This window comes from Gracilinanus agilis, chromosome 2 (assembly GCF_016433145.1).
Source record: "Gracilinanus agilis isolate LMUSP501 chromosome 2, AgileGrace, whole genome shotgun sequence".
Classification (NCBI taxonomy): Eukaryota; Metazoa; Chordata; class Mammalia; order Didelphimorphia; family Didelphidae; genus Gracilinanus; species Gracilinanus agilis.
In genome coordinates this window covers 359,548,113-359,567,690 of record NC_058131.1, presented here as the reverse complement: position 1 = coordinate 359,567,690, position 19,578 = coordinate 359,548,113, and the positions used below count along the sequence as shown (strand labels likewise).

Below are 19,578 nucleotides of genomic sequence, written 5' to 3'. Positions count from 1 at the left end.
TACTTCGGTGTATTGTCTCATAGGTGGAAGATTGGTAAGGGTGGGCAATGGGGGTCAAGTGACTTGCCCAGGGTCACACAGCTGGGAAGTGGCTGAGGCCGGGATTGAACCTAGGACCTCCTGTCTCTAGGCCTGACTCTCACTCCACTAAGCTACCCAGCTGCCCCCATCCCTAAATATTTTAAGACAGAAGCTAAACGACCACTTGCAGGGCGTTCAATGAATGAATAAAAAAGCATTTATCAGATACTTTATTCCAGGCATTGTGCTAATAATAAGCACTGGGGACCAAAATACAAGCAAGCAAGATGCTCTTTACCCACCCACAAGAAAGTTATAGTCTAATAGGGAAGATAACAAATAAGGGTAGTAGTAACCAGAGAGGAATGTTTTGGAAATCAAAAAAAATCATGGGAGGCAGCTGGGTGTCTCAGTGGATTGAGAGTCAGGCCTAGAGAGGGGAAATCCTAGGTTCAAATCTTGCCTCAGACACTTCCCAGTTGTGTGACCCTGGGCAAGTCACTTAACCCCCATTGCCTAGCCTTTACCACTCTTCTGCCTTAGAACCAATACATAATATTGATTCTAAGATGGAAGGTAAGGGTTTAAAAAAAAAAAAAAGGAATCATGATTGAATTCATAGGTAAAATAATTGGCATGTCCTTTCCAGGAATGGTGATGTCCATGTGATGACTGTTCTCAAATTGGTGGGATGAGAGATACCTACATCTATGCTGGAAGGGATTATGATTCAGGTACAGATGGATTAGATAGATAATCACTGAGGTATATTTTAGCTTTAAAAGTTATAAATGATTTGTCCTAAATCACCACAAGTAGTGTGGCAGAGGTGTGAAAACCCAGATACTTCTGTTACATATGCAGCACCATTTCCAATATGCCCTAGTGATTCATGGCATCATGTAACACAAGATGCTAGAGGATAAGTGTGGGCAATGTGCACTGAAAGTGTAAAGACAGGCCATGATTAATCAGTCATAGGAACGACTAGTCATGTACTCTGTTCAAACAGTGGGTGGCAATTAGCATCTAGACAGTTAGAAGAACAAATAATACCACATACCTTGCATAAAGCTGTAAGATTTTACAAAATGAAATCCATGAATATTATAGCTAAGGATACCCAGAGTTCCTTTCAAGTCAAATACTACAACCAGAATAAACAGGGAGCAGTTAGGTAGTACAGTGAATAGAGCTCTAGGCCTGGAGTCAGGAGGACCAGGGTTAAAATTTGACCTCAGGCACTTCCTAGCTGTGTGACTCTGGGCAAGTCACAACCCCAACTGCCTAGCTCTAGCCCTTCTGTCTTAGAATTGATACCAAAATAGAAGGTAAGGGTTAAATAAATAAGTAAACAAATAAATGGTAGACTAGAAATAGATTATGAATGAGTACAATCTGCTAGAAGACCTCACTGATTTTATTTTGTAAGAACCGCAAAACCACTAATGAACTCTTCCAAACAGAAAGGAAATATGATTATGCACAATGCCTCCACTTACCAAATATCTTGGCATCTTCCACAAATTTCTGTGTGCGCCTCCGTACATGTTCAGAATCAGCCAGAGCTTTCTGGTATCTTTCCTATACACCAAGAACATCAAAATGATCAGAAAAGATTCATCAAAATGATCAGAAAAGATATCAGTCTAAAATGCCCTTTCTTTGATCTGAGTGGTATTCCCTTATCAAATACAAGCTTGCTTTTTTTTAATCTTGCATTTGTAGAGGAACTTGGTTCATCTAGCTCGGTGACGGTGAACCTTTAAGAGACAGAGTGCTGGGCCCTGCACCCACCCCACCCCTCAGACTGAGTGCTGTGCCCCTCCCCACCATGCATGCTCACAGAGAGCAATCTGCGTGTCAACTTTGGCACCCATGCCATAGGTTCACCATCACTGATTCAGCTTAATTAATCAGCCTGCTTTGGGCTGCTGAGACTTGGTCACTTGTGCCAAAGGGAAGATGAAGACCATTAGAAAAGGTCAGTATTATGATAAACATTATCTCAAGAGACTGAACTTTGGATAAGAATATCAATTTGTTGATTAAACAAAAGTATATTGGTTAAGCCAGCATATAACTAATAAAGTGACATAAGTTTCCATGGCCCCTCAAATGAGTAGAGACCCATAAGCTGGGTCAGGCAATAAGTAGTTTTAGGTTGTGTGACCCTGGGCAAGTCACTTAACCCCCATTGCCTAGCCCTTACCACTCTTCTGCCTTGGAGCCAATACACAGTATTGGCTCCAAGGCAGAAGGTAAGGGTTTAAAAAAAAAATAGTTTTAGGAGCTCATTATTCAACCCCTTCTTTGAATATCCCAAGTCATTTCTAACTGGCAATCAGCTATTTAAGAAAGATGTTCCATCAAACTCTCTAACCCTCCCCATTCCCACAGGTGGACTGATTAGGGATTTGTCATATCTGAAGAGAAAGAAATATTCTCTCTTTCACTTATTAACCAAATTCTGTTCAAAAGGAAGACATACTTTGGGATTCCTAAAGACAAAGAAAATGCAAAAAACAATAAACTGGATAAAATCTCTGACCCAAAGCCCAGATAAGAGAATACATAGAAATTCTCACTGACCTTTATAAGAAAATTAATATAGTACATAAAAAATAAATTCTCACACCAGAAAAAATAATTGAGGGATTCACAGATAATAATTATACCAGTCATTAGTCAAGGTAACAAAATTATTAACCCTTTTTCTAAATGCAATAAAAATGAGAGGAAATACATGAATTGGGAAAAATTGCCAGATAATTAAGCATGTTTAGTGAGTGATAACACTCAAAAAGAAACGGAAAAAATAGTAGAATGAAAATTAGTAACCATTATCTAGAAAACAAAAAAACAAAAACCCTTGCATATTTTCCATTTACAGTAACTTTTGGTTTATATGAACAGTTTGGTTTATATGAACAGTCACTAGCTCTGCAGGACAAAAAGCTTAACACAATAGAATTGGATTATATTTCCAACTTAAGTCTTTCTCACATCACCAATACCAATCCCTCTGAGTAGACAGAGACTGGACCATGAGAGAATCATCTACATCACCCCTTTTTCAGCAGGAAGTAGTCAAAAAGTTTGAAAACATTACCCATATCCCCTCACCCTCATGGCCCTCTAAAAATTTCAACTAGACAATCCATTATAGTTTAACCCTTAGAATACACATTTAAAACAATTTTTAAAAAAAGGGAGAATAACACACTATATCCATACCACACTATATTTGAAAGAATATCACCTAACCCAAACCTATCAATCTTTTACAGAATTATAACATAGGGGGTCAAGGCTTTGCTTTTATTTACACAGGAAATGAACAGGCTTGGATACACAATGAGACAGATGCAACAGAAGGCTCTCGGGAACAATGGAGTAAGGAGAACACAAATGACCACCATAAGGACCCAAGCCATGAAACCCATGACTTGGGGACAAGCCAAACGAAGAGTTCATGTTAATAAATGGTTACCTCACCTTTTATATTAACCCCAGCCCAACTAATCCAGAGGCCCCCATCCAACATACCTATTGTTGTTGTTTAGCTACCTTGGAAAATGTATTTAGGATGATGTACCGGCTTGTATTCTGATATTAGGTATAACTATTCTTGTATTGATTGTAAGGTTTCAAAGTGTATTTCCCCTTTTATTATCTCTATAACTGATCAGACTATTCTCCTGAAACAACCTAATTATCATACTCCTAACTCTTGGTACTCAGACAAATTTTAACCATTCCTTGGTCTCACCTTACTCTTATTTTACCAGAAAAGGATGCAACACAATTAATTCACACCTTAAAAACTTAGTACCACATTCTTAGGTTTTCCTTAACAGGAACTGGGTTACTTATTCTTTTTTATCAAGCATTTATTTCAGATTTGAATAGGAAGGAAAGTAACATAGCAGACCCCAGTGTAATACCCCATAACAGAAAGAGAAGAATGAAATGATTCTTAGTAGCAAGGACACTTAGAAATTAAACAATTTGATTTATAGCAAGGAAGAAGTTAATATTTGTTTGGCATATGGAACAAAGAATTGGACATTTCTATAAACACAATCAGGTTACTAAGAGTAATTCTCTCCTAAGCTGTGATAAATGATACTTGTCATATAAGGCAAAAGGATTTTTAAAATCTCAACTGAAGCTATTGCAAGCCTGAATTCCAACTACAGCTATCCGAGGAGCTCAGAGGAAAACTCCTTGTTGGGGGAGGTGATCTCAGTCTAAACCTGAGATAGGACCCTCCTGATTTAAGGCTATAGTCCTTGGGCAAAAGTTATGACACAAGCCAGAAACAATTTCAGCTTCCAAGCTGAAGTCACAGAAATATACAAACAACTTTTCTCTATGACAAAGCTCTATGATCAGTATGAACAGCATACTCTAACAATAACCCTAATAATACTGAAAGTTCCATTTCTAAAACAAACAGATTTGCCACACAAACAGATTTGATTAGTAGCTAAAGATGAGAATTCAGCTTCCTAGTCACTTACCTCATTTTCTTATTTAAAATAAAAAGAGAGGAATTGATGAGATCCAAGGATCTTTAGACCCATGAAGCAGAAGATTTCCCAATTACGTTTCCCCACCCTTCCCTTTCCCTCTCTATGTAGGCATGTTTGTATGTATCATGTAACCTATGAACACCTCTGATCTTCCAATCCTTGTAAGAGATGTTTCTGATAAATCACTAATGTATGACTCTATTATGATCCTTATCACTACCTGTCACCATGTAAACATTGCCTATTACCATGTATATGGAAAGTTTCGTCTGATTCTCTCCCCCTATAAAAATCCTGACTACTTCCAATAAAGTGCCTTGCTTGCAAATCCACAAGCCTGGACCTCCTGGTCCTTCTCATTCTTCTCATCTACCTGGTTCCATAAGACCCCAGATTGTTGACATCGGCAGGACACTAGCTGGCCAAGTCCCTGTTGCTGTCACCTGCCCATGATCACAGTTAGTAAATGCATGAAACAGGATTGGAACTTAGGTTTCCTAACTTCAAGACCAGTGCTCTTGATCAGAGAGGTAGAATAAATCCATAATTAAAAATAAAATTATCCTCCTAACCCATCATACTTCATATAGGTAAGAAGCTTTGGAAGCTATTCATAACAAAAATTTATCCAATAATTAAAAAGTTAAATAAAGCCGGTTCTGTAAAATAGTGAGAGGAAGCAGGTGACTGAAATGTACTCATTAATATCTGTACTTTCATTTTGATAGTCTCATTTCATTCCCACTGCCCCCAGGCAGTGAGATAGTATTTTTCTAAACAGAAATGTTACCTCTAACTCCATTTCTCTCTCAAATACCAGTCTCAGGCATGTCCCACCTCCCATTCATACAGAAATGCTTTTATTATACAGAAAAAATTAAGCAACAACGTCTAGTTTTTAAAATTTCTTTGTGCTGAAGATAGGACATAGGAGATACTCTAGTGACCAACATTTGAGTCCACCAAGAAGATGCCTGGAAAATTGGTCATGGAAATCAGTACAAGGTTCATGTCTAACAGAAGACAGCCTAGAGATGGGTTTGAAATCAGAAGAGCTGGGATCAAATCCTAGTTCTATAATTAGACACCTAGTCTAAACTTGTGCAAGTTGCCTCTAACAGGCTTGCTTTGCAAGTCTAGAAAATGAGGACAATGTATTTGACCATTCCCAAGGCCCTTTTTAGGGTGACTCTTATGATTCTTTATGATCATAAAGAAACTTACATACCTATCTCATGAGATTCTCAGAACAGCCCTGTGAAATAAATAGGGTAAATATTATTATCCCCAAACAAATGGGAAAGTCAAGGTTAAGAGAGGGGAAGTGATTTGCTGAAAGCCTATAAAACAGCTCAAGTTTCAGAACAGCCTCTGCTAGACTTTAAAAGAGAACCATGGACAGCTGATCAGTGCAAGATAACCTCAAAATCAAGGTGAGTAAAAGAAGGAAACCTTCTTTCAGCTCACAAAGAATAATAAGAGTATTGTGTTTAAGACTCACAGTTAAATCCCGGACTTCCTCCTGCAGTCGAAGTGCTTTGTGTTCCAGGGCTTCTTCAGCTGAAAAGGGACCTGACTCACCAGGAGGGTCAGTAGAGCCACATGCCTCTCCCTTGCTACTCTGTGCAGCCATGCTGAAGGCAAGTGTCCAGCCTCTGAAATAAATGTATAAAAAAAAGAGACATATAATCGGTAAATACCAATATGAGATGAATATGAAAGACCTAGCCCTAAGCCTAAATATCTCCTGAACTGTTTGCTTGCCTCCTTTTTGAAACTGGTGAAAGAAACTCTTACCTTTGGCCCAGGATTTCTCCTTCATTACTAAAGTTACTTACTTTCATTTTGAGGTATTATCTTCTATACCTTCTTGACCACCTTGGCCCTGTATAATTTTCATAAAATTCAGACTTAAAATTTTTTTTGAGAAAAAAACTTCAGGAAAGAAGATCGTTAACTCCCCAAATCAAGAAAATTAATTGTTTGGAGAAGGTGCTATAAGAAATCTAAAAGAAACCTACACTGCATTAGAAGATCCAGAATGAATTTTGGGATGTATTGAACTGAATAGGGTTGACCTCATTTATTCCAAATGTAAACTCTTATGCCAAAGGAGATTGCCCCCTAATTGGCTTTTTGTCAATGCGCCTACCAATCATTAGTTTTGTTCTCTCTCTTTTATTTCCCTCTTATCTCCAACTATTGGAATTTCTTCTTAGAAAGTGCAATATTGTATGCACATTTAGTTAGATCTTTAGAGGTATAAGCTGGTTATGTTAAATGATTCACTGGGGAGACTAGTCTCCCAAAGAATTATAGGGGGGATTGTGAAAGGGAATTCTTTATTCTCTTTGTCTATTTTGAGTTAATCAATCAAGAAACCTCTAATTAACACTTTGTTAGCCATCAAGTAAGATAATTCACAAGTCACTTACTTAGAGAGTTCCACCCTTTTAACTCAGTCAGAAACTTGTGAATCCTATAAGAGTTTACACCCTCAGAGGAGAGGTGGATCCCACAGACACTGCCCCAGGGGTAGTGCTAGGCAATTTGGAAGCTATAATTGACCTCTGTGAAGAGGGGAAGGGACAGGAAGTCACATGGGAAAAGAACTATAAAAAGTCTGGAACTTCCTGTCCTCTTCACTTCTTTGGAGGACTGCTCCTTGGGGCTTCTCCTTCAGACTTCTGGCTTGGAGAGATTCCTGCCTTGGTGGTTCTACAAGGAGACCCTCTCTGCTCATTGGTGCTTTGGTGGGATAGTCCCTTCAGTGTGAGTTCTGTGGAGACTCTTTTCCTTGGATCCTGCATTGGCTTGTTGGTGAGGGACTTGGACTTCCACGTGGAGATTGGAACTTTGTCAGGGAGCAAGCTAAATTTCATCAGATCAGCACTTAGGGTAGCCTAGGCAACTCCTTACCTCTTCCCCTCCTACATTTCATACTTCAATTCTTTCTCTTCCTCATTATAAATAAAAACTGCTAAAAGTTTTTTTTCTGGCTTAGGGATAATATTTTGAATCAGTGACCACAACAATGAATTTATAACTCTCTTATTTAGTCAAAACCCCAATTTAACCCTTACAGCCCCTTAGGTTCACAGATCAGTTACAGTCATTGATATCTAACTTTCTCTTCTGCTGCTATCAGTATATATTGCTACAATTCCAGAATGCACAGCTGTACTCCTTAACCATATCCAAGTCATCTGCATTTTGTTTCAATTTCAAACATTTATTGGGGGCAGCTGGGTGGCTCAGTGGATTGAATGCCAGGCCTAGAGACAGGAGGTCCTAGGTTCAAATCTGACCTCAGACACATCCTAACTGTGTAACCCTGGGCAAGTCACTTAACCCCTATTGCCTAGCCATTACCACTCTTACAGTATTAAGTATCTACTATATGCAAAATATTGTGCTAAATCCTGAGAAGACAAAGACAAAAATAAAAGTCACTGCTCTCTAGTTTTCATTTGTTTGAGGGGATAGAGCATGTACACAAATATATACAAAATAATTCAAGAGGAAGAAAGTGTTAATAAGGTAGTATTTTAGCTTTGCTCTGAAGGAAGCTGGGGATTCTATATGATATAGGTCAAAAACAAAAGACAAGGGTTGGCAAGGTGGCTCAGTGGATAGAGTCAGATCTAGAGACAGGAGGTCCTAGGATCAAATCTGGCCTCAGATACTTCCTAGCTATAACCTTAGACAAATCACTTAAGCCCAATTGCCTAGCCCTTACCACTCTTTTGCCTTAAAATCAATACTCAGCATTGATTCTAAGACGGAAGGTAAAGGTTTTAAATTAAAAAATTAAAATTTAAGATTAAAAAAAAAAAAAGGACAAACAATAGCAACATAACCTAACATGATATAGGTAAAGAAGATGTTTTATACCTGAAAGATCACAAGTGCAAAGATGAATGTCATGTAGGGTAACAGCCAATTTGAATGGAACAGAAAATAAATGAAGGGGAGGGAATAATAAGGCTGGAAAATTAGGCTAAAGACACATTGCAAAGGGCTTTAAATGCCAAACAAGGGAGTTATATGGAGGGTAATTTGAAGAGGATAGACACTAGAGTTAGAGAGACCAGTTAGAAAAGGCTGCCACAATTGTCCTGAGAAGACAATAAAGGTCTGAACTAGATCAGGAACTATATAAGTAGAAAGCTGAAATCTATGAGAGACGTTATAGAGATAGAACTGAGAAGATATGGCAATTAATTGGATATAGGGATGGAGGAGTGGGAAAACTCCTAAGTTTTAAACTTTGGTGACTGGAAGGTTGGTGATAGCCTCAAAAGACAGGGAGTTTAGAAGAGGGATGAAGTTTTTGAAGAATGAGTTCTGTTTTGTCCAAGTTGAGTTTAGGATTTCTATAGGAAGATCTCCAAAGACTAGAGATCAGGAAAGATTATTGTTGAATATACAGATTTGAGTCTGCTCATCATGGAAATGATTATTAAAACCACAGGAGCTGATGAGAACACTGAGTAAGAAAAGGCCTAGGATAGACTCTTTTGTTAACTTAGAAAAAACACAGAACTATTAAATAGTCATAAAAGCCACTCTTTAATTAAAGGAAAGGGGGAAACAGGGCTGATTAGGCCTCCACTCAGAGCTGCACTCCAAGTGCCTTATGCAAAGTCGAGGATTGAACTCTGCTTGCTCTGGTCCCAGACCCCCTGGGAGTGCCACCTTGCTAGATAAGGATTCCTAGGAACAAAAGAAATTGGAGAACTTATATACCATTTGGGAAGATCCTGGGGCTGGGAGAGATGATTGACATTATCATACTGACAGAATACAATCAAGCCTGGGTAAGGAATCATAGCCAGAGGCCAGGGTGTAAGGGAAGGGGCTGCTTACAATGCGGTCCCTAGATTCCATGTCAACTTTGATGTGGAATCTAGAGACCCCAAACTTGTGGCCTGGTGAGATCTGATGAACCCCAAATTTTAGAAATAGCTTGTAGGTTGGAGACCCACAAAGCTTGTGCCTGTTCGCAGTTCCCTTAAAATCCACCAGGAAGGGAATCTCAGGCTAGTAGTGGCTGAATGAATAATGGACCCTAGGGTAAATGCTAAATATCCTTTTGTCTGAGATAGTCTTCCCCAAGGTATGAGAGACCCTTTCCCAGGAAGACACACCTGGGCAGGGACCATCCTTTAGTATCCATTGTAAGTAGCCTCTTCCCTTATACCAGGGGTCGGCAAGGTATGGCTCTGGAGCCATATCTGGCTCTTTTGAGGGCCAGATATGGCTCTTTCTGCAGGAGCCATAAAGTCAATTTTTTCAGGCGCTGTTACAGGAGCGCGCACTGTATGGCTTTCATGAAATTACATTTTAAAAAATGTGGCATTTATGGCTCTGTTGCAGACCACTGCCTTACACCCTAGCCTCTGGCTATGATTCCTCTCCCAAGCTTGATTGTATCCTGTCAGTATGATAATGCCAATCATCTTTCCCAGCCCCGGGATCTTCCCAAATGGTATATAAGTTCTCCAATTTCTTTTGTTCCTAGGAATCCTCATCTAGCTGGGAGGTGGCACACCTAGGGGGTCAGGGACCAGAGCAAGCAAGAGTTCAATCCTCGACTTTGCATAAGGCCCTTGGAGTGCCGCTCTGAGTGGAGGCCTAATCAGCCCTGTTCCCCCTTTTCCTTAATTAAAGAGTGGTTTTTCTGACTATTTAATAGTTCTGTGTTTTTTCTAAGTTAACAGAAAGGAGGATTCAGTGAAAAAGATCAAGAAAGAATACTCAAACAAGTAGGAGAACTAGAAAGAACAGTGTCAAAGAAGCCAAGGGAGAAGATTTTATCTAGAAGAAAAGGATGGTTAAAGTCACCAAAAGCTATTGGTCTTGAAGATGGATAATAACTGACAAAAGACCATTGGATTAAGAATTTAAGATATCATTGGAAACCTAAGCAAGAGTAATTTTAATTGAAAAGTAGGATCAATGACACATGTAAAACCGAGTGGAATTGTGTGTGGGTTATGAGAGGGGGTGGGAGGAGGGGAGGGATAGAACATGAATCCTATAACCATGGAGAAATGTTATAAATTAATAAATTAAAGAAAAAGTTGTACTATACACTAAAAAAAGAAAGAAAAAAGAAAAAAGAATCAAAAATCAGATTGCAAGGGATCAAGAAGTGAGGGGTAAGTGAGGAAAGGGAGGTAAAGGCAGTATCTGAGTTGTTTTGCTTGGTCCCAGAGATCAAAACTGAGGTAAGTTGATGGTACAATGAGGCAGACTCTATCTCAAGTAAAAAAAAAAAAAATTTTTTCCCCTAACAGTTTTACTTATTTTATAGTGGAATGTGCTGTTTTATAAGGTAATTCCATCAAAGGAATTCTTTAAGCAGAAATTAAATGAATCAACAAATGATATATCATTTTTTAAATGTTTACTATGTGCCCTGCAGGCTAAGCACTAGGGATATAAATATTACAGGTCAGTCCTAGTCCTCAAAAAGCTTACATTCCAATGGAAGAACAGAATGCATAAGTAGGACTGGAGGGTGGAAGGGGGAGAAATACTTGCTTATGGCAGTATTGTTTGGGAATGGTCAGGAAGTGAATGGATAAATAAATATTTAGCAAAAGTCATTAGAATTAAGAGGCCTAGAGGAAGGTTTCCTAAAGAAGATATGATTTAGTTAGGACTTAAAGGAAGTCAGAGAAGTCAGCAGTCAGAGTGGAAGAGGGAGAGCATTCCCAGCATGGAAAACAGAGTTTATGCGGAGCAGAGATGGAGTATCTTGCTTGTAGAACAGCTAGGAGGGCAAGGACATTGGATAGAAGAGTCTATGACAGGGATTAAGGTGTAAGATGCTTGGAGATGCAGGCAGGGGCTAGGTGTACTCTTCACCTCCCTAATACACTCAATCCAAGGAACAAGATTTTAGAGCTAGAAGGGACCTGAGAAATCATTTAGTCTAACTTCTTTAATTTATGATGAAAGTGAAAGGAAGGGAAATTAATTGTCTTACTCAAGGCCACGCTGTTGATAAGTAGTCTAGCTAGGATTTTTTTTTTTAGGTTGTACATGTGTTATGCAAAACATATTTCCATGTTCATCATGTTGTGAAAAAGGCAAATATCACTTACACTAGAGAAAATTCATGGAGAAAATAAAGTGAAGAATGGTATGCTCCATTTCAACTCTGTCAGTTCCTTCTATAGCAGTGAATACTTATTTTTTTTTTTAAATCGAGTCCCTTGGAGTTGTCCTGGATTTTTACATTTCTGATAATAGTTAAGTCATTTACATTTGATCTTGCAGAAAAGTGGTAAGGGTTAGACAAAGGGGGTTAAGTGACTTGCCCAGAGTCACACAGCTAAGAAGTATCTGAGGCTAGATTTGAACCTAGGATCTCCTGTTTCTGAGGACCCAGCTGTTCCCTCCATGTTCCTTTTTTTTTTTTTTAAACTTTTGTCTACCTATTTTGAAATGTTGCTAGTCTTTGTGTTGATATTTTTAACTTAACTGACCAAGGCCACTTTGGGATAAGGGAAAGAATTATTTGAGTCCTTTTTAATTTTCCACAATTGAAACCAAGCTTTGCATTCATCGCCCTATCTCCCCAACAGTCTGTGCTTTGCAGCCATAGTTGCAGTCCCCAATGCTTAATTGTTTTAGCCTTACTTTATATGTACTTCATGCTTATTTAAATTGTCCATGTTGTTTTCTCCCAAAAGAATATGTGCTTCTTGAGAGCAGGGAATGTTTCATTTTTGTCTTTTTATTTCCAGTATCTAACATGGTCGCAATATTTAAATACAGAAAATGCTTACTGAATTGTATCAATGTAATTTACTATATTATTCTAGATCCATGTTGGTGAACCAATGGTATACATGCCAGAGGGGGATGCTCCCCTCCCCCTACATGCCTGAGGGCATTCCTCACATGACCCAGGAACCCAACAGGAGAGTTCCTTCCTCTCCTATCTGGGGTAAGGAGGTGGTTCACATGCAGCCTGAGGATTGCAGTTTGGGCACTCTGTCTCAAAAAGGCTCACCATTACTGGTCTAGATTGATAGTTAAGATATGTGGTTCTCATGCCAGTTCATAACTATGACTTAAGCCCAAGTTTTATGTCTCTAAAATTCAGTTCTTTCAATCATATCCCATTGCTGAATTAGATCACTCTGTCCCAGAAACATGCCCTGAATTTTTGAGCCTTTATGCCTATACTTAAACCGTTACTTGAACTAGTTATGGAATATCATCCTTCCCAACCTTAGCATCAGTAGAGTTTCTACCCAAACTTTAAATGCCAATTCAAATGTCACTCCCTCAAAGAAGTCCCACAAAGAGCTAAGGACATCTCCCCTGAACTCACCCAGCACTCTGTCCCTCTTTAATGTGTTCTTCATGTAATACTGTATATCATAGTTATCTGTGCTTCTGTCTACCTTACTATAGTGCTGAAGCAAAATGGTACAGTGGAAAAAGCCCTGAATTCAGACTTAAAGGATCTATATCTAAATCTTGGATCAACAAGTTTCTAGCTAGTCTTAGGCAAGTCACCTCTAATCTCTGAGATTTGGTATCCCAGCTCAAGAAGAGAGATTTTGTAGAAAAGTTTCTCTAAATTACTTATAGCATTATATACAATCCCAGAATCTAAGCTAAAGAGGTGAAAGAGAAGATATGATAAAACTATGGTATGAGTTCCACTACATCAGGAAATGGGATTTACTTTTGGCATTTTGTTAACTAACATTTAATCAGTGAATTGAAAGAAGATATAAATACCATGGCATGCTTATCATATATGCAGATAATAGAAAGTTAGGAGGGATAACCAACACACTGAATTATAGTGAAGATCCATAAAGATCCCCCCCAATTTTTTTAATGAATTTAGAAATCCTCCCCCAAAGCATTTCTCTACAAGAGAATTCTCTATAAAAATTAATCTCCTTTTCATACCACCAGCTTTTGAAAAAGTATCAAATATATTCTGTATGTTACTTTCAAAACTCATACTTGTCTGTGGATTACTTCTGAAATTCCTTCTGCTAATTTCTGTTTATTTCAATAATATTACAATAGCCCTTTTTTTTTCTCATCACTATTGCTAATTCTTTCCTTTCCTGTCTTCCCAAATGAAAACCAAGAAAAAAAGTATCAAGCAGAATTCATAAAGTGGCCATGTCCAAAAATATACATTTCTTTCTGCACATTGTTTCCACCACCTGTCAGGGAGTTGCAAACATGCTTCATCACAGGTCCTTTTGGAGATCAGAATTAAATCTTTCAAAATTATTTTTCTTTTCATTGGTGCTATCCTTGCAGAAATTATTCTTTTGGTTTTGCTTAACTTATTCTCTATTAACTCACTATCCAGGATTCTCTAAAATAATGTTTCATCATTTCTTATTATGCAATAATATTCCATTTTATTCATATACCAATTTGGCCATTTGTTAATTGTCTAAGAGCTAATCCAAAGCACTCACTAGGTTTTTTCTTTTTCCTTCCTTTTCCTCCCCCTTCTGGATCAGAAAGGTTTTTTTGGCTTGTGACTATTCCTTCCCCCTTTATTATCTTCCCTCAACATTCTCCTATTCATCCTTGATTATTTCTCTTGAGTTTCTTCTATTTCTATTGCAAACCCCTTGGATGATCAACCTTTTTATGTGTTTAAAAGTGAAATTCACCTGATGTCCATTATCTCATATTATTTTCATAATTGTACACGCTTCTTCTCATATACCCCAATTAAGAGAGAATGCAAGTTTCACTCTTTTTTTCTCACATCTATTGTGATATATTCCTCTTACCTTCCATTCTCTTTAAAAAGTAAAAACATCCACATAGGATTTCAATTTTTCTTATTTATTTACATCTTTATCTTTTGAAGACATTAAGGTTCAGAAGAATCAAGTTTATTCTCTCTTTATTAGAATATTAGAACTACATCACACAACTCCTTCCATTTTTAAAAATAAACTTCCCTTTCCAGATTTCTCTGGACCCTTGCATTATTTGTATTTCAAATTTTCTATTCAACTCTGATACTTTCAACAGAAATGTCTGAAAATTCTCTGTTCCCATAACTACTCGTTTCTTCCCCTGTAGAATTGTTCTCAATTTTGTAGGATAAATTATTTTTGGTTGTAAGGCCAGTTTTTTTTTTTCTTTTGAAATAACATTATTTCGAGGCCTCTAGTTTTCACTAGAAACTAGCTGACAGGTTTTATGATATTGCCTGTAGTTCTTTAATATGGGAACTCATTCTTTCTGGATACTTGCAATAACTTTTTTTTTTTTTAATGAGAACTGGACTTTGACTATGACATCCTTAAATCGTTTATGCTGGAAATTCCTTTCAGGGGATGATCACTGAATTCTATTTCTACTTTGTTCTCTGATTCTAATATATCTGAGTATGAATGATTAATGATTTCATGAAATAAAAGGTCTAGACTTTTTTTTAATCATGGTTTCCAGGAAGCCTGATGTACCTTAATACATTTGACCTTAACCTATTTTCTAGTCAGTTGCTTTTTTTATATCAGGTTTTCTCTTATTAGAATCAAAAATGCATTTTCTTCTATTCTCTTAATCATTTGACTTTACTCTTTGGGGGAATCTCTAGATTTGCAAAAATTTTTAATATTTATCAATGATGTCTCATTTATTCCTCTCCAACATTAATTTCCAAATTGGGGGTTTTCCCTCCGTTGCACTTTTAGATGGGGCAATTGGCCCTCATTTTACTCTGGGTCCACTGAGTTTGTATGTTGACCTCTACCTCTCAAAATTAGGCCCCAGATCTTTTAGGTTCAGAGGACTGAATATACAGGGTTCTCACAGGAGAGACTTAAGAGACCTAGGGGCTGTCTGTGCTATTCTTGCCTGAATACAGCAACTCCCTCCCTACTAGTCACTGTTGCTGCTTCCTTGGGCTTCCTGGGTCCCCAAGCTGGGCTTTCTGATTACTCCAGACTTTCTCAGAGAAATTTCTGCTCTTGCTGCCTCCAGATCAGTATTATAAGACTACATGTGTCCTGCCTCTGGTAGCACAAGCTCCCTGCACTTATGCTGCATTTGTTGAGGGGCTTCCTTTTCTACTACCCTTAGGCTTCTTTCTGTATCACTTGTACAGATCTGGAATGGAATCACTTAGTATAGTTTCTCAAATTTCATAAGAACTTTAGGGTTTTGTTGGAGCAGGATGTGAGAGCTTGCTCAGTAGTCTGTCAGCTGTTCAGTTAGTTATTATGGCAAGAAATCTTTTTGACATTGTTCAACATGCATTATGTCAACTGAAATTTCTTAGTAAAGTGGAATAAATATATTTATTTCATTGATTTCAGACTAGTCAAGGCATTCAAGCACCTCCAAGAAAAGAATGTTCACAAGGCAGATGGGTGATTCGAAGGATGGAGAGCCAGGCCTAGAAACAGGAGGCCCTGGGTTCAAATATGGCCTCAGCTATTTCCTAGCTGTGTGACCCTGAACAAGTCATTTAATTACCATTGCCTATCCCTTATCACTCATCTGCCTTGGAGCCAATACTTAGTATTGACTTTAAGAAAAATGATAAAATGAAAAAAAAAATAAAAGATACAGAATCTTTGCATTGTAAAAAAAAGTTCCTCTCTAAGCTGCATAAAAGCTTGTAACTTTACAGTCTTTTACATTGGAATGGGAAAACGAAAAGCAAATGAGTGGTACTTATTTGGAACAGCAGGGCATAGTAACTGAGTTGTGGATGGAAATAAGTAACATATTAATAGAATTTGATTACAGCAAGTCTAGCAAGTGATTGTTTTAACTAGAACAAAGTTTCCCCCCAAAAAAGAGAATTTCTCTAATTCCTTCAGGAGTCACATATAAGTTGAACCTATCTAAACCTGTTTATAGTTTATGTGTATAATTTTTTGATGTTGAATTCAAAAATGCAAATAGAATTTTCTTATCACCAAGAATTACTGAGTAACATGAATTTCTAGTTTTGATTTAAATTATGTAATATGGCAATAATAAATTGTGGTAGAGATGTGAGATAAGAAGTCAATGATTGGCTTGTTTTTAGATGCTCTGTGAAGTAGCAAGAGAATACCAAAATATGTTTAAAACATGAAACATTTCTTAAGAAGCATTAAGTATGAAAAGAATTATTGGCATATCTATGGGGAACTCAAAGTTCTTTACTATGGTTACAATTTGAGCACATTAAAGTTGCTACTTTTGTTTGGGGTGAAAAGAGTAGCAAGAGTTAAAAAAATTTTTTTAAACTAGCCTCAAAAGAAGTGATTCTAGGAAAGGAAAATGTTGTAAGTCAACCATGGGTTAGTTCAGAAAAAGGTTTTTTGGTTTTTTGGACTACAAATTTAGTTTAATGAAATATCTTGTTAGTGCAATGTATTAAAATGTTTCCAATTTTCTTTATTTGAAGAATAAATTTCCAACAATCAATGATGCTAAATCTTTCTAAGAAGGGGCATTTGTGGGTTCTCAAAACAAAGGATGACAATTTTAAATAAGTTTAATTACATGTAATTAGGAAAATAAAATACTTTAAAGAATAAATAAAAGTTGATGTTGAAGGTGATTCACTGAAATCATTGCAAAAATTGACAAAATACTTTTGGAGAATCTACAAGGCAAAAAGCATCACAATAGCATCAATTATTTCCTTAAAGTTAGTGGATATAACATATCACTGAAGATTAATTTCAGGAATGCACACTTGAACTTCTTCAAAGAAAACCTGTGTGCTATTATAGTGATAAACATGGGCAATGAAATCTCTACAATAGGCAAAAAATTGGAAAATGACGGGATGCCCTTCCATTGAGGAATGGCTGAACAAATTGTGGTATCTGTTGATGATGGAATACTAGCGTGCTATAAGGAATAATGAACTGGGCAAATTCCATGTGAACTGGAATGACCTGCAGGAATTGATGCAGTGAAAGGAGCAGAACCAGGAAAACCATATACACGGAGACTGATACACTGTGGCACAATCAAATGTAATGGACTTCTCTACTAGCAGCAATGCAATGATCCAGGACAATTCTGAGGGACTTATAAGACAGAACGCTATCCACATCCGGAGAAAGAACTGTGGAAGTAGAAACACAGAAGAAAAATAACTACTTGATCACATGGATCAATGGGGACATGCCTGGGGATGTAGACTCTAAGCGATCACCCTAGTGCAAATATCAATAATATGTAAATAAGTCTTGATCAATGACATGCGTAAAACCCAGTGGAATTACTTGTTGGCTGGGGGGGGGGAGGGGAGTGAGAAGAAGGAAATAAATACAAATCATGTAACCATGGAAAAATATTCTAAATCAATTAATTAAATAAAAATTTTCAATTAAAAAAAAAAGAAATCTCTACAATAGAAAAAGGAAAACCAAGCCAAGTGAAATAAAAACATGATGGCTAAAAACTGTTAGATGTTAAGAAGGGATATTCCACAGGCAAAATACAAAAGGAAATCATCAATGCCACTAATTATATTTTAGTTTAATTAAAGCACCATTTTGTAATATAAAACTATGAAAATGATGACATTAAAAAACAAAATCTATAATTTAAATCACAAAGAAAAAATACTGTGAGGTTAAACTATTTTTACCAATGTAATAGAAAACTATTTTTGTTGTTGCTGTAGTTCAATATAACAGATCAAATATAAGATGTAATTTTGCAGAGATAAATATAAAGTCTTGAGTAACAACTTGGCACAGTGATGTGTGCTGGTATAAAGTCAGTAAGATGTAGTTTTAAACTACTGGAACATCAAGAAAATACTATCCCAAATCTTTTCTCTCTTCAAGTCTTCCCTATCTCCTTCCTACCCTCCTCAGCTGAGCATCTTTCATTTCTTACTTTACTGAGAAAAATAAGGTCATTTCAAGTGAGCTCCTCTTCCTCTCAACACCCCTTGGTACCTTCTATATCAGTGACTGCCATTGCAAAGAGCTGTTCTCATCCCCCTAACCTAGACTTTCAGCTGTGCTTCCAGGGCCATTTCCCAGGGGAACAACACTTGAGTTTCAATTTGGCAACTCCCTCTGCCCAAACTATAGTCTATCCTATCCAACAATCTCACAGAAGTCACAAATAGCCCCTGAAAAGTTCTCACCATCCAAGTCCTTGGCACTATTAAATGACTTAACATTAGAAACATAGACACTTTTGTCACTGGAAAAACCACTAAAGAAGCTGCCTTGCTAGTGCACCCTGAGAACTACTGGACCTTACAAATTGACTTGCTGCTACAGTTCCTAATATAAAAACTGTCTGCCCCTTCTTACAACGTGAAGTCCTTGGGGGGGGGGGGGGGGGGGACGACACACAAAGACCAACCATCTTGCCTAGAAACTCTGTCATCTCTCCCACCTCCAGACTTCGAGGGCTTCTTTATAAAAGCCTTCCCCAACTCCTCTTAATGCTGGAGATGATTTCAGGGGGAGGGCACCAAGTAACCCCGTGTATAACTGTTTGTACACAGTTATTTGCAAATTGTGTCTCTGTTGACTGATTGATGCAGAGACTCACATACATTGACTTTACAGAGAAGGAAAATGAGGCCCAGGTATGGGGTATGGAAATCCACTGGCCAGGGTCGGTCACAGGCGGGTTCCAGGTCTGGATCCGCCAGGCACTCAAACTCCAACCAGGGCAGGAAAGGGACAGTGGGAGACGGGAGGCCACGCGTTCGAATCTCAGCTCGGGCACATTACTACCGGTGGAAACTTAAGCAAATCATTTCCTCACCTGCCTGAGCCTCGGTTTCCTCCTAGGTCACCTGAGGGGCTTCCTTGGCTGAGAGTCTTCCGAGGTCCCTGTCCGCTCTGGACCCTGGAGCCTCAAGCCAGTCCTTTACCATCCCGCGCCCTTGCCATCCTCGCCTGTGACCCCAGCTCCCCAAGGCCCCTCCCCGCAGTTACCTATCCCGGCCCGCGGCGCCGGGGCCCGCAAATTGCTGCAGGGTCCGCGTGGCCGCCAGAAACCAGCGTCCAGCCAT

General features: G+C 38.1%; 1 protein-coding gene across 1 annotated transcript in view; it reads right to left on the bottom strand.

Moving 5' to 3' along the window:
- The window catches only part of GRPEL2 (GrpE like 2, mitochondrial), a 23,414-nt gene extending 3,836 nt beyond the window's left edge, over window positions 1-19,578 (bottom strand). The window contains exons 1-3 of the mRNA XM_044661665.1: window positions 19,502-19,578; window positions 6,061-6,214; window positions 1,524-1,605 (exon numbers count right to left, since the gene is read on the bottom strand). Of these exons, the coding sequence (XP_044517600.1) occupies window positions 1,524-1,605; window positions 6,061-6,214; window positions 19,502-19,578 (313 nt within the window). The remainder of the gene's footprint in view (window positions 1-1,523; window positions 1,606-6,060; window positions 6,215-19,501) is intronic.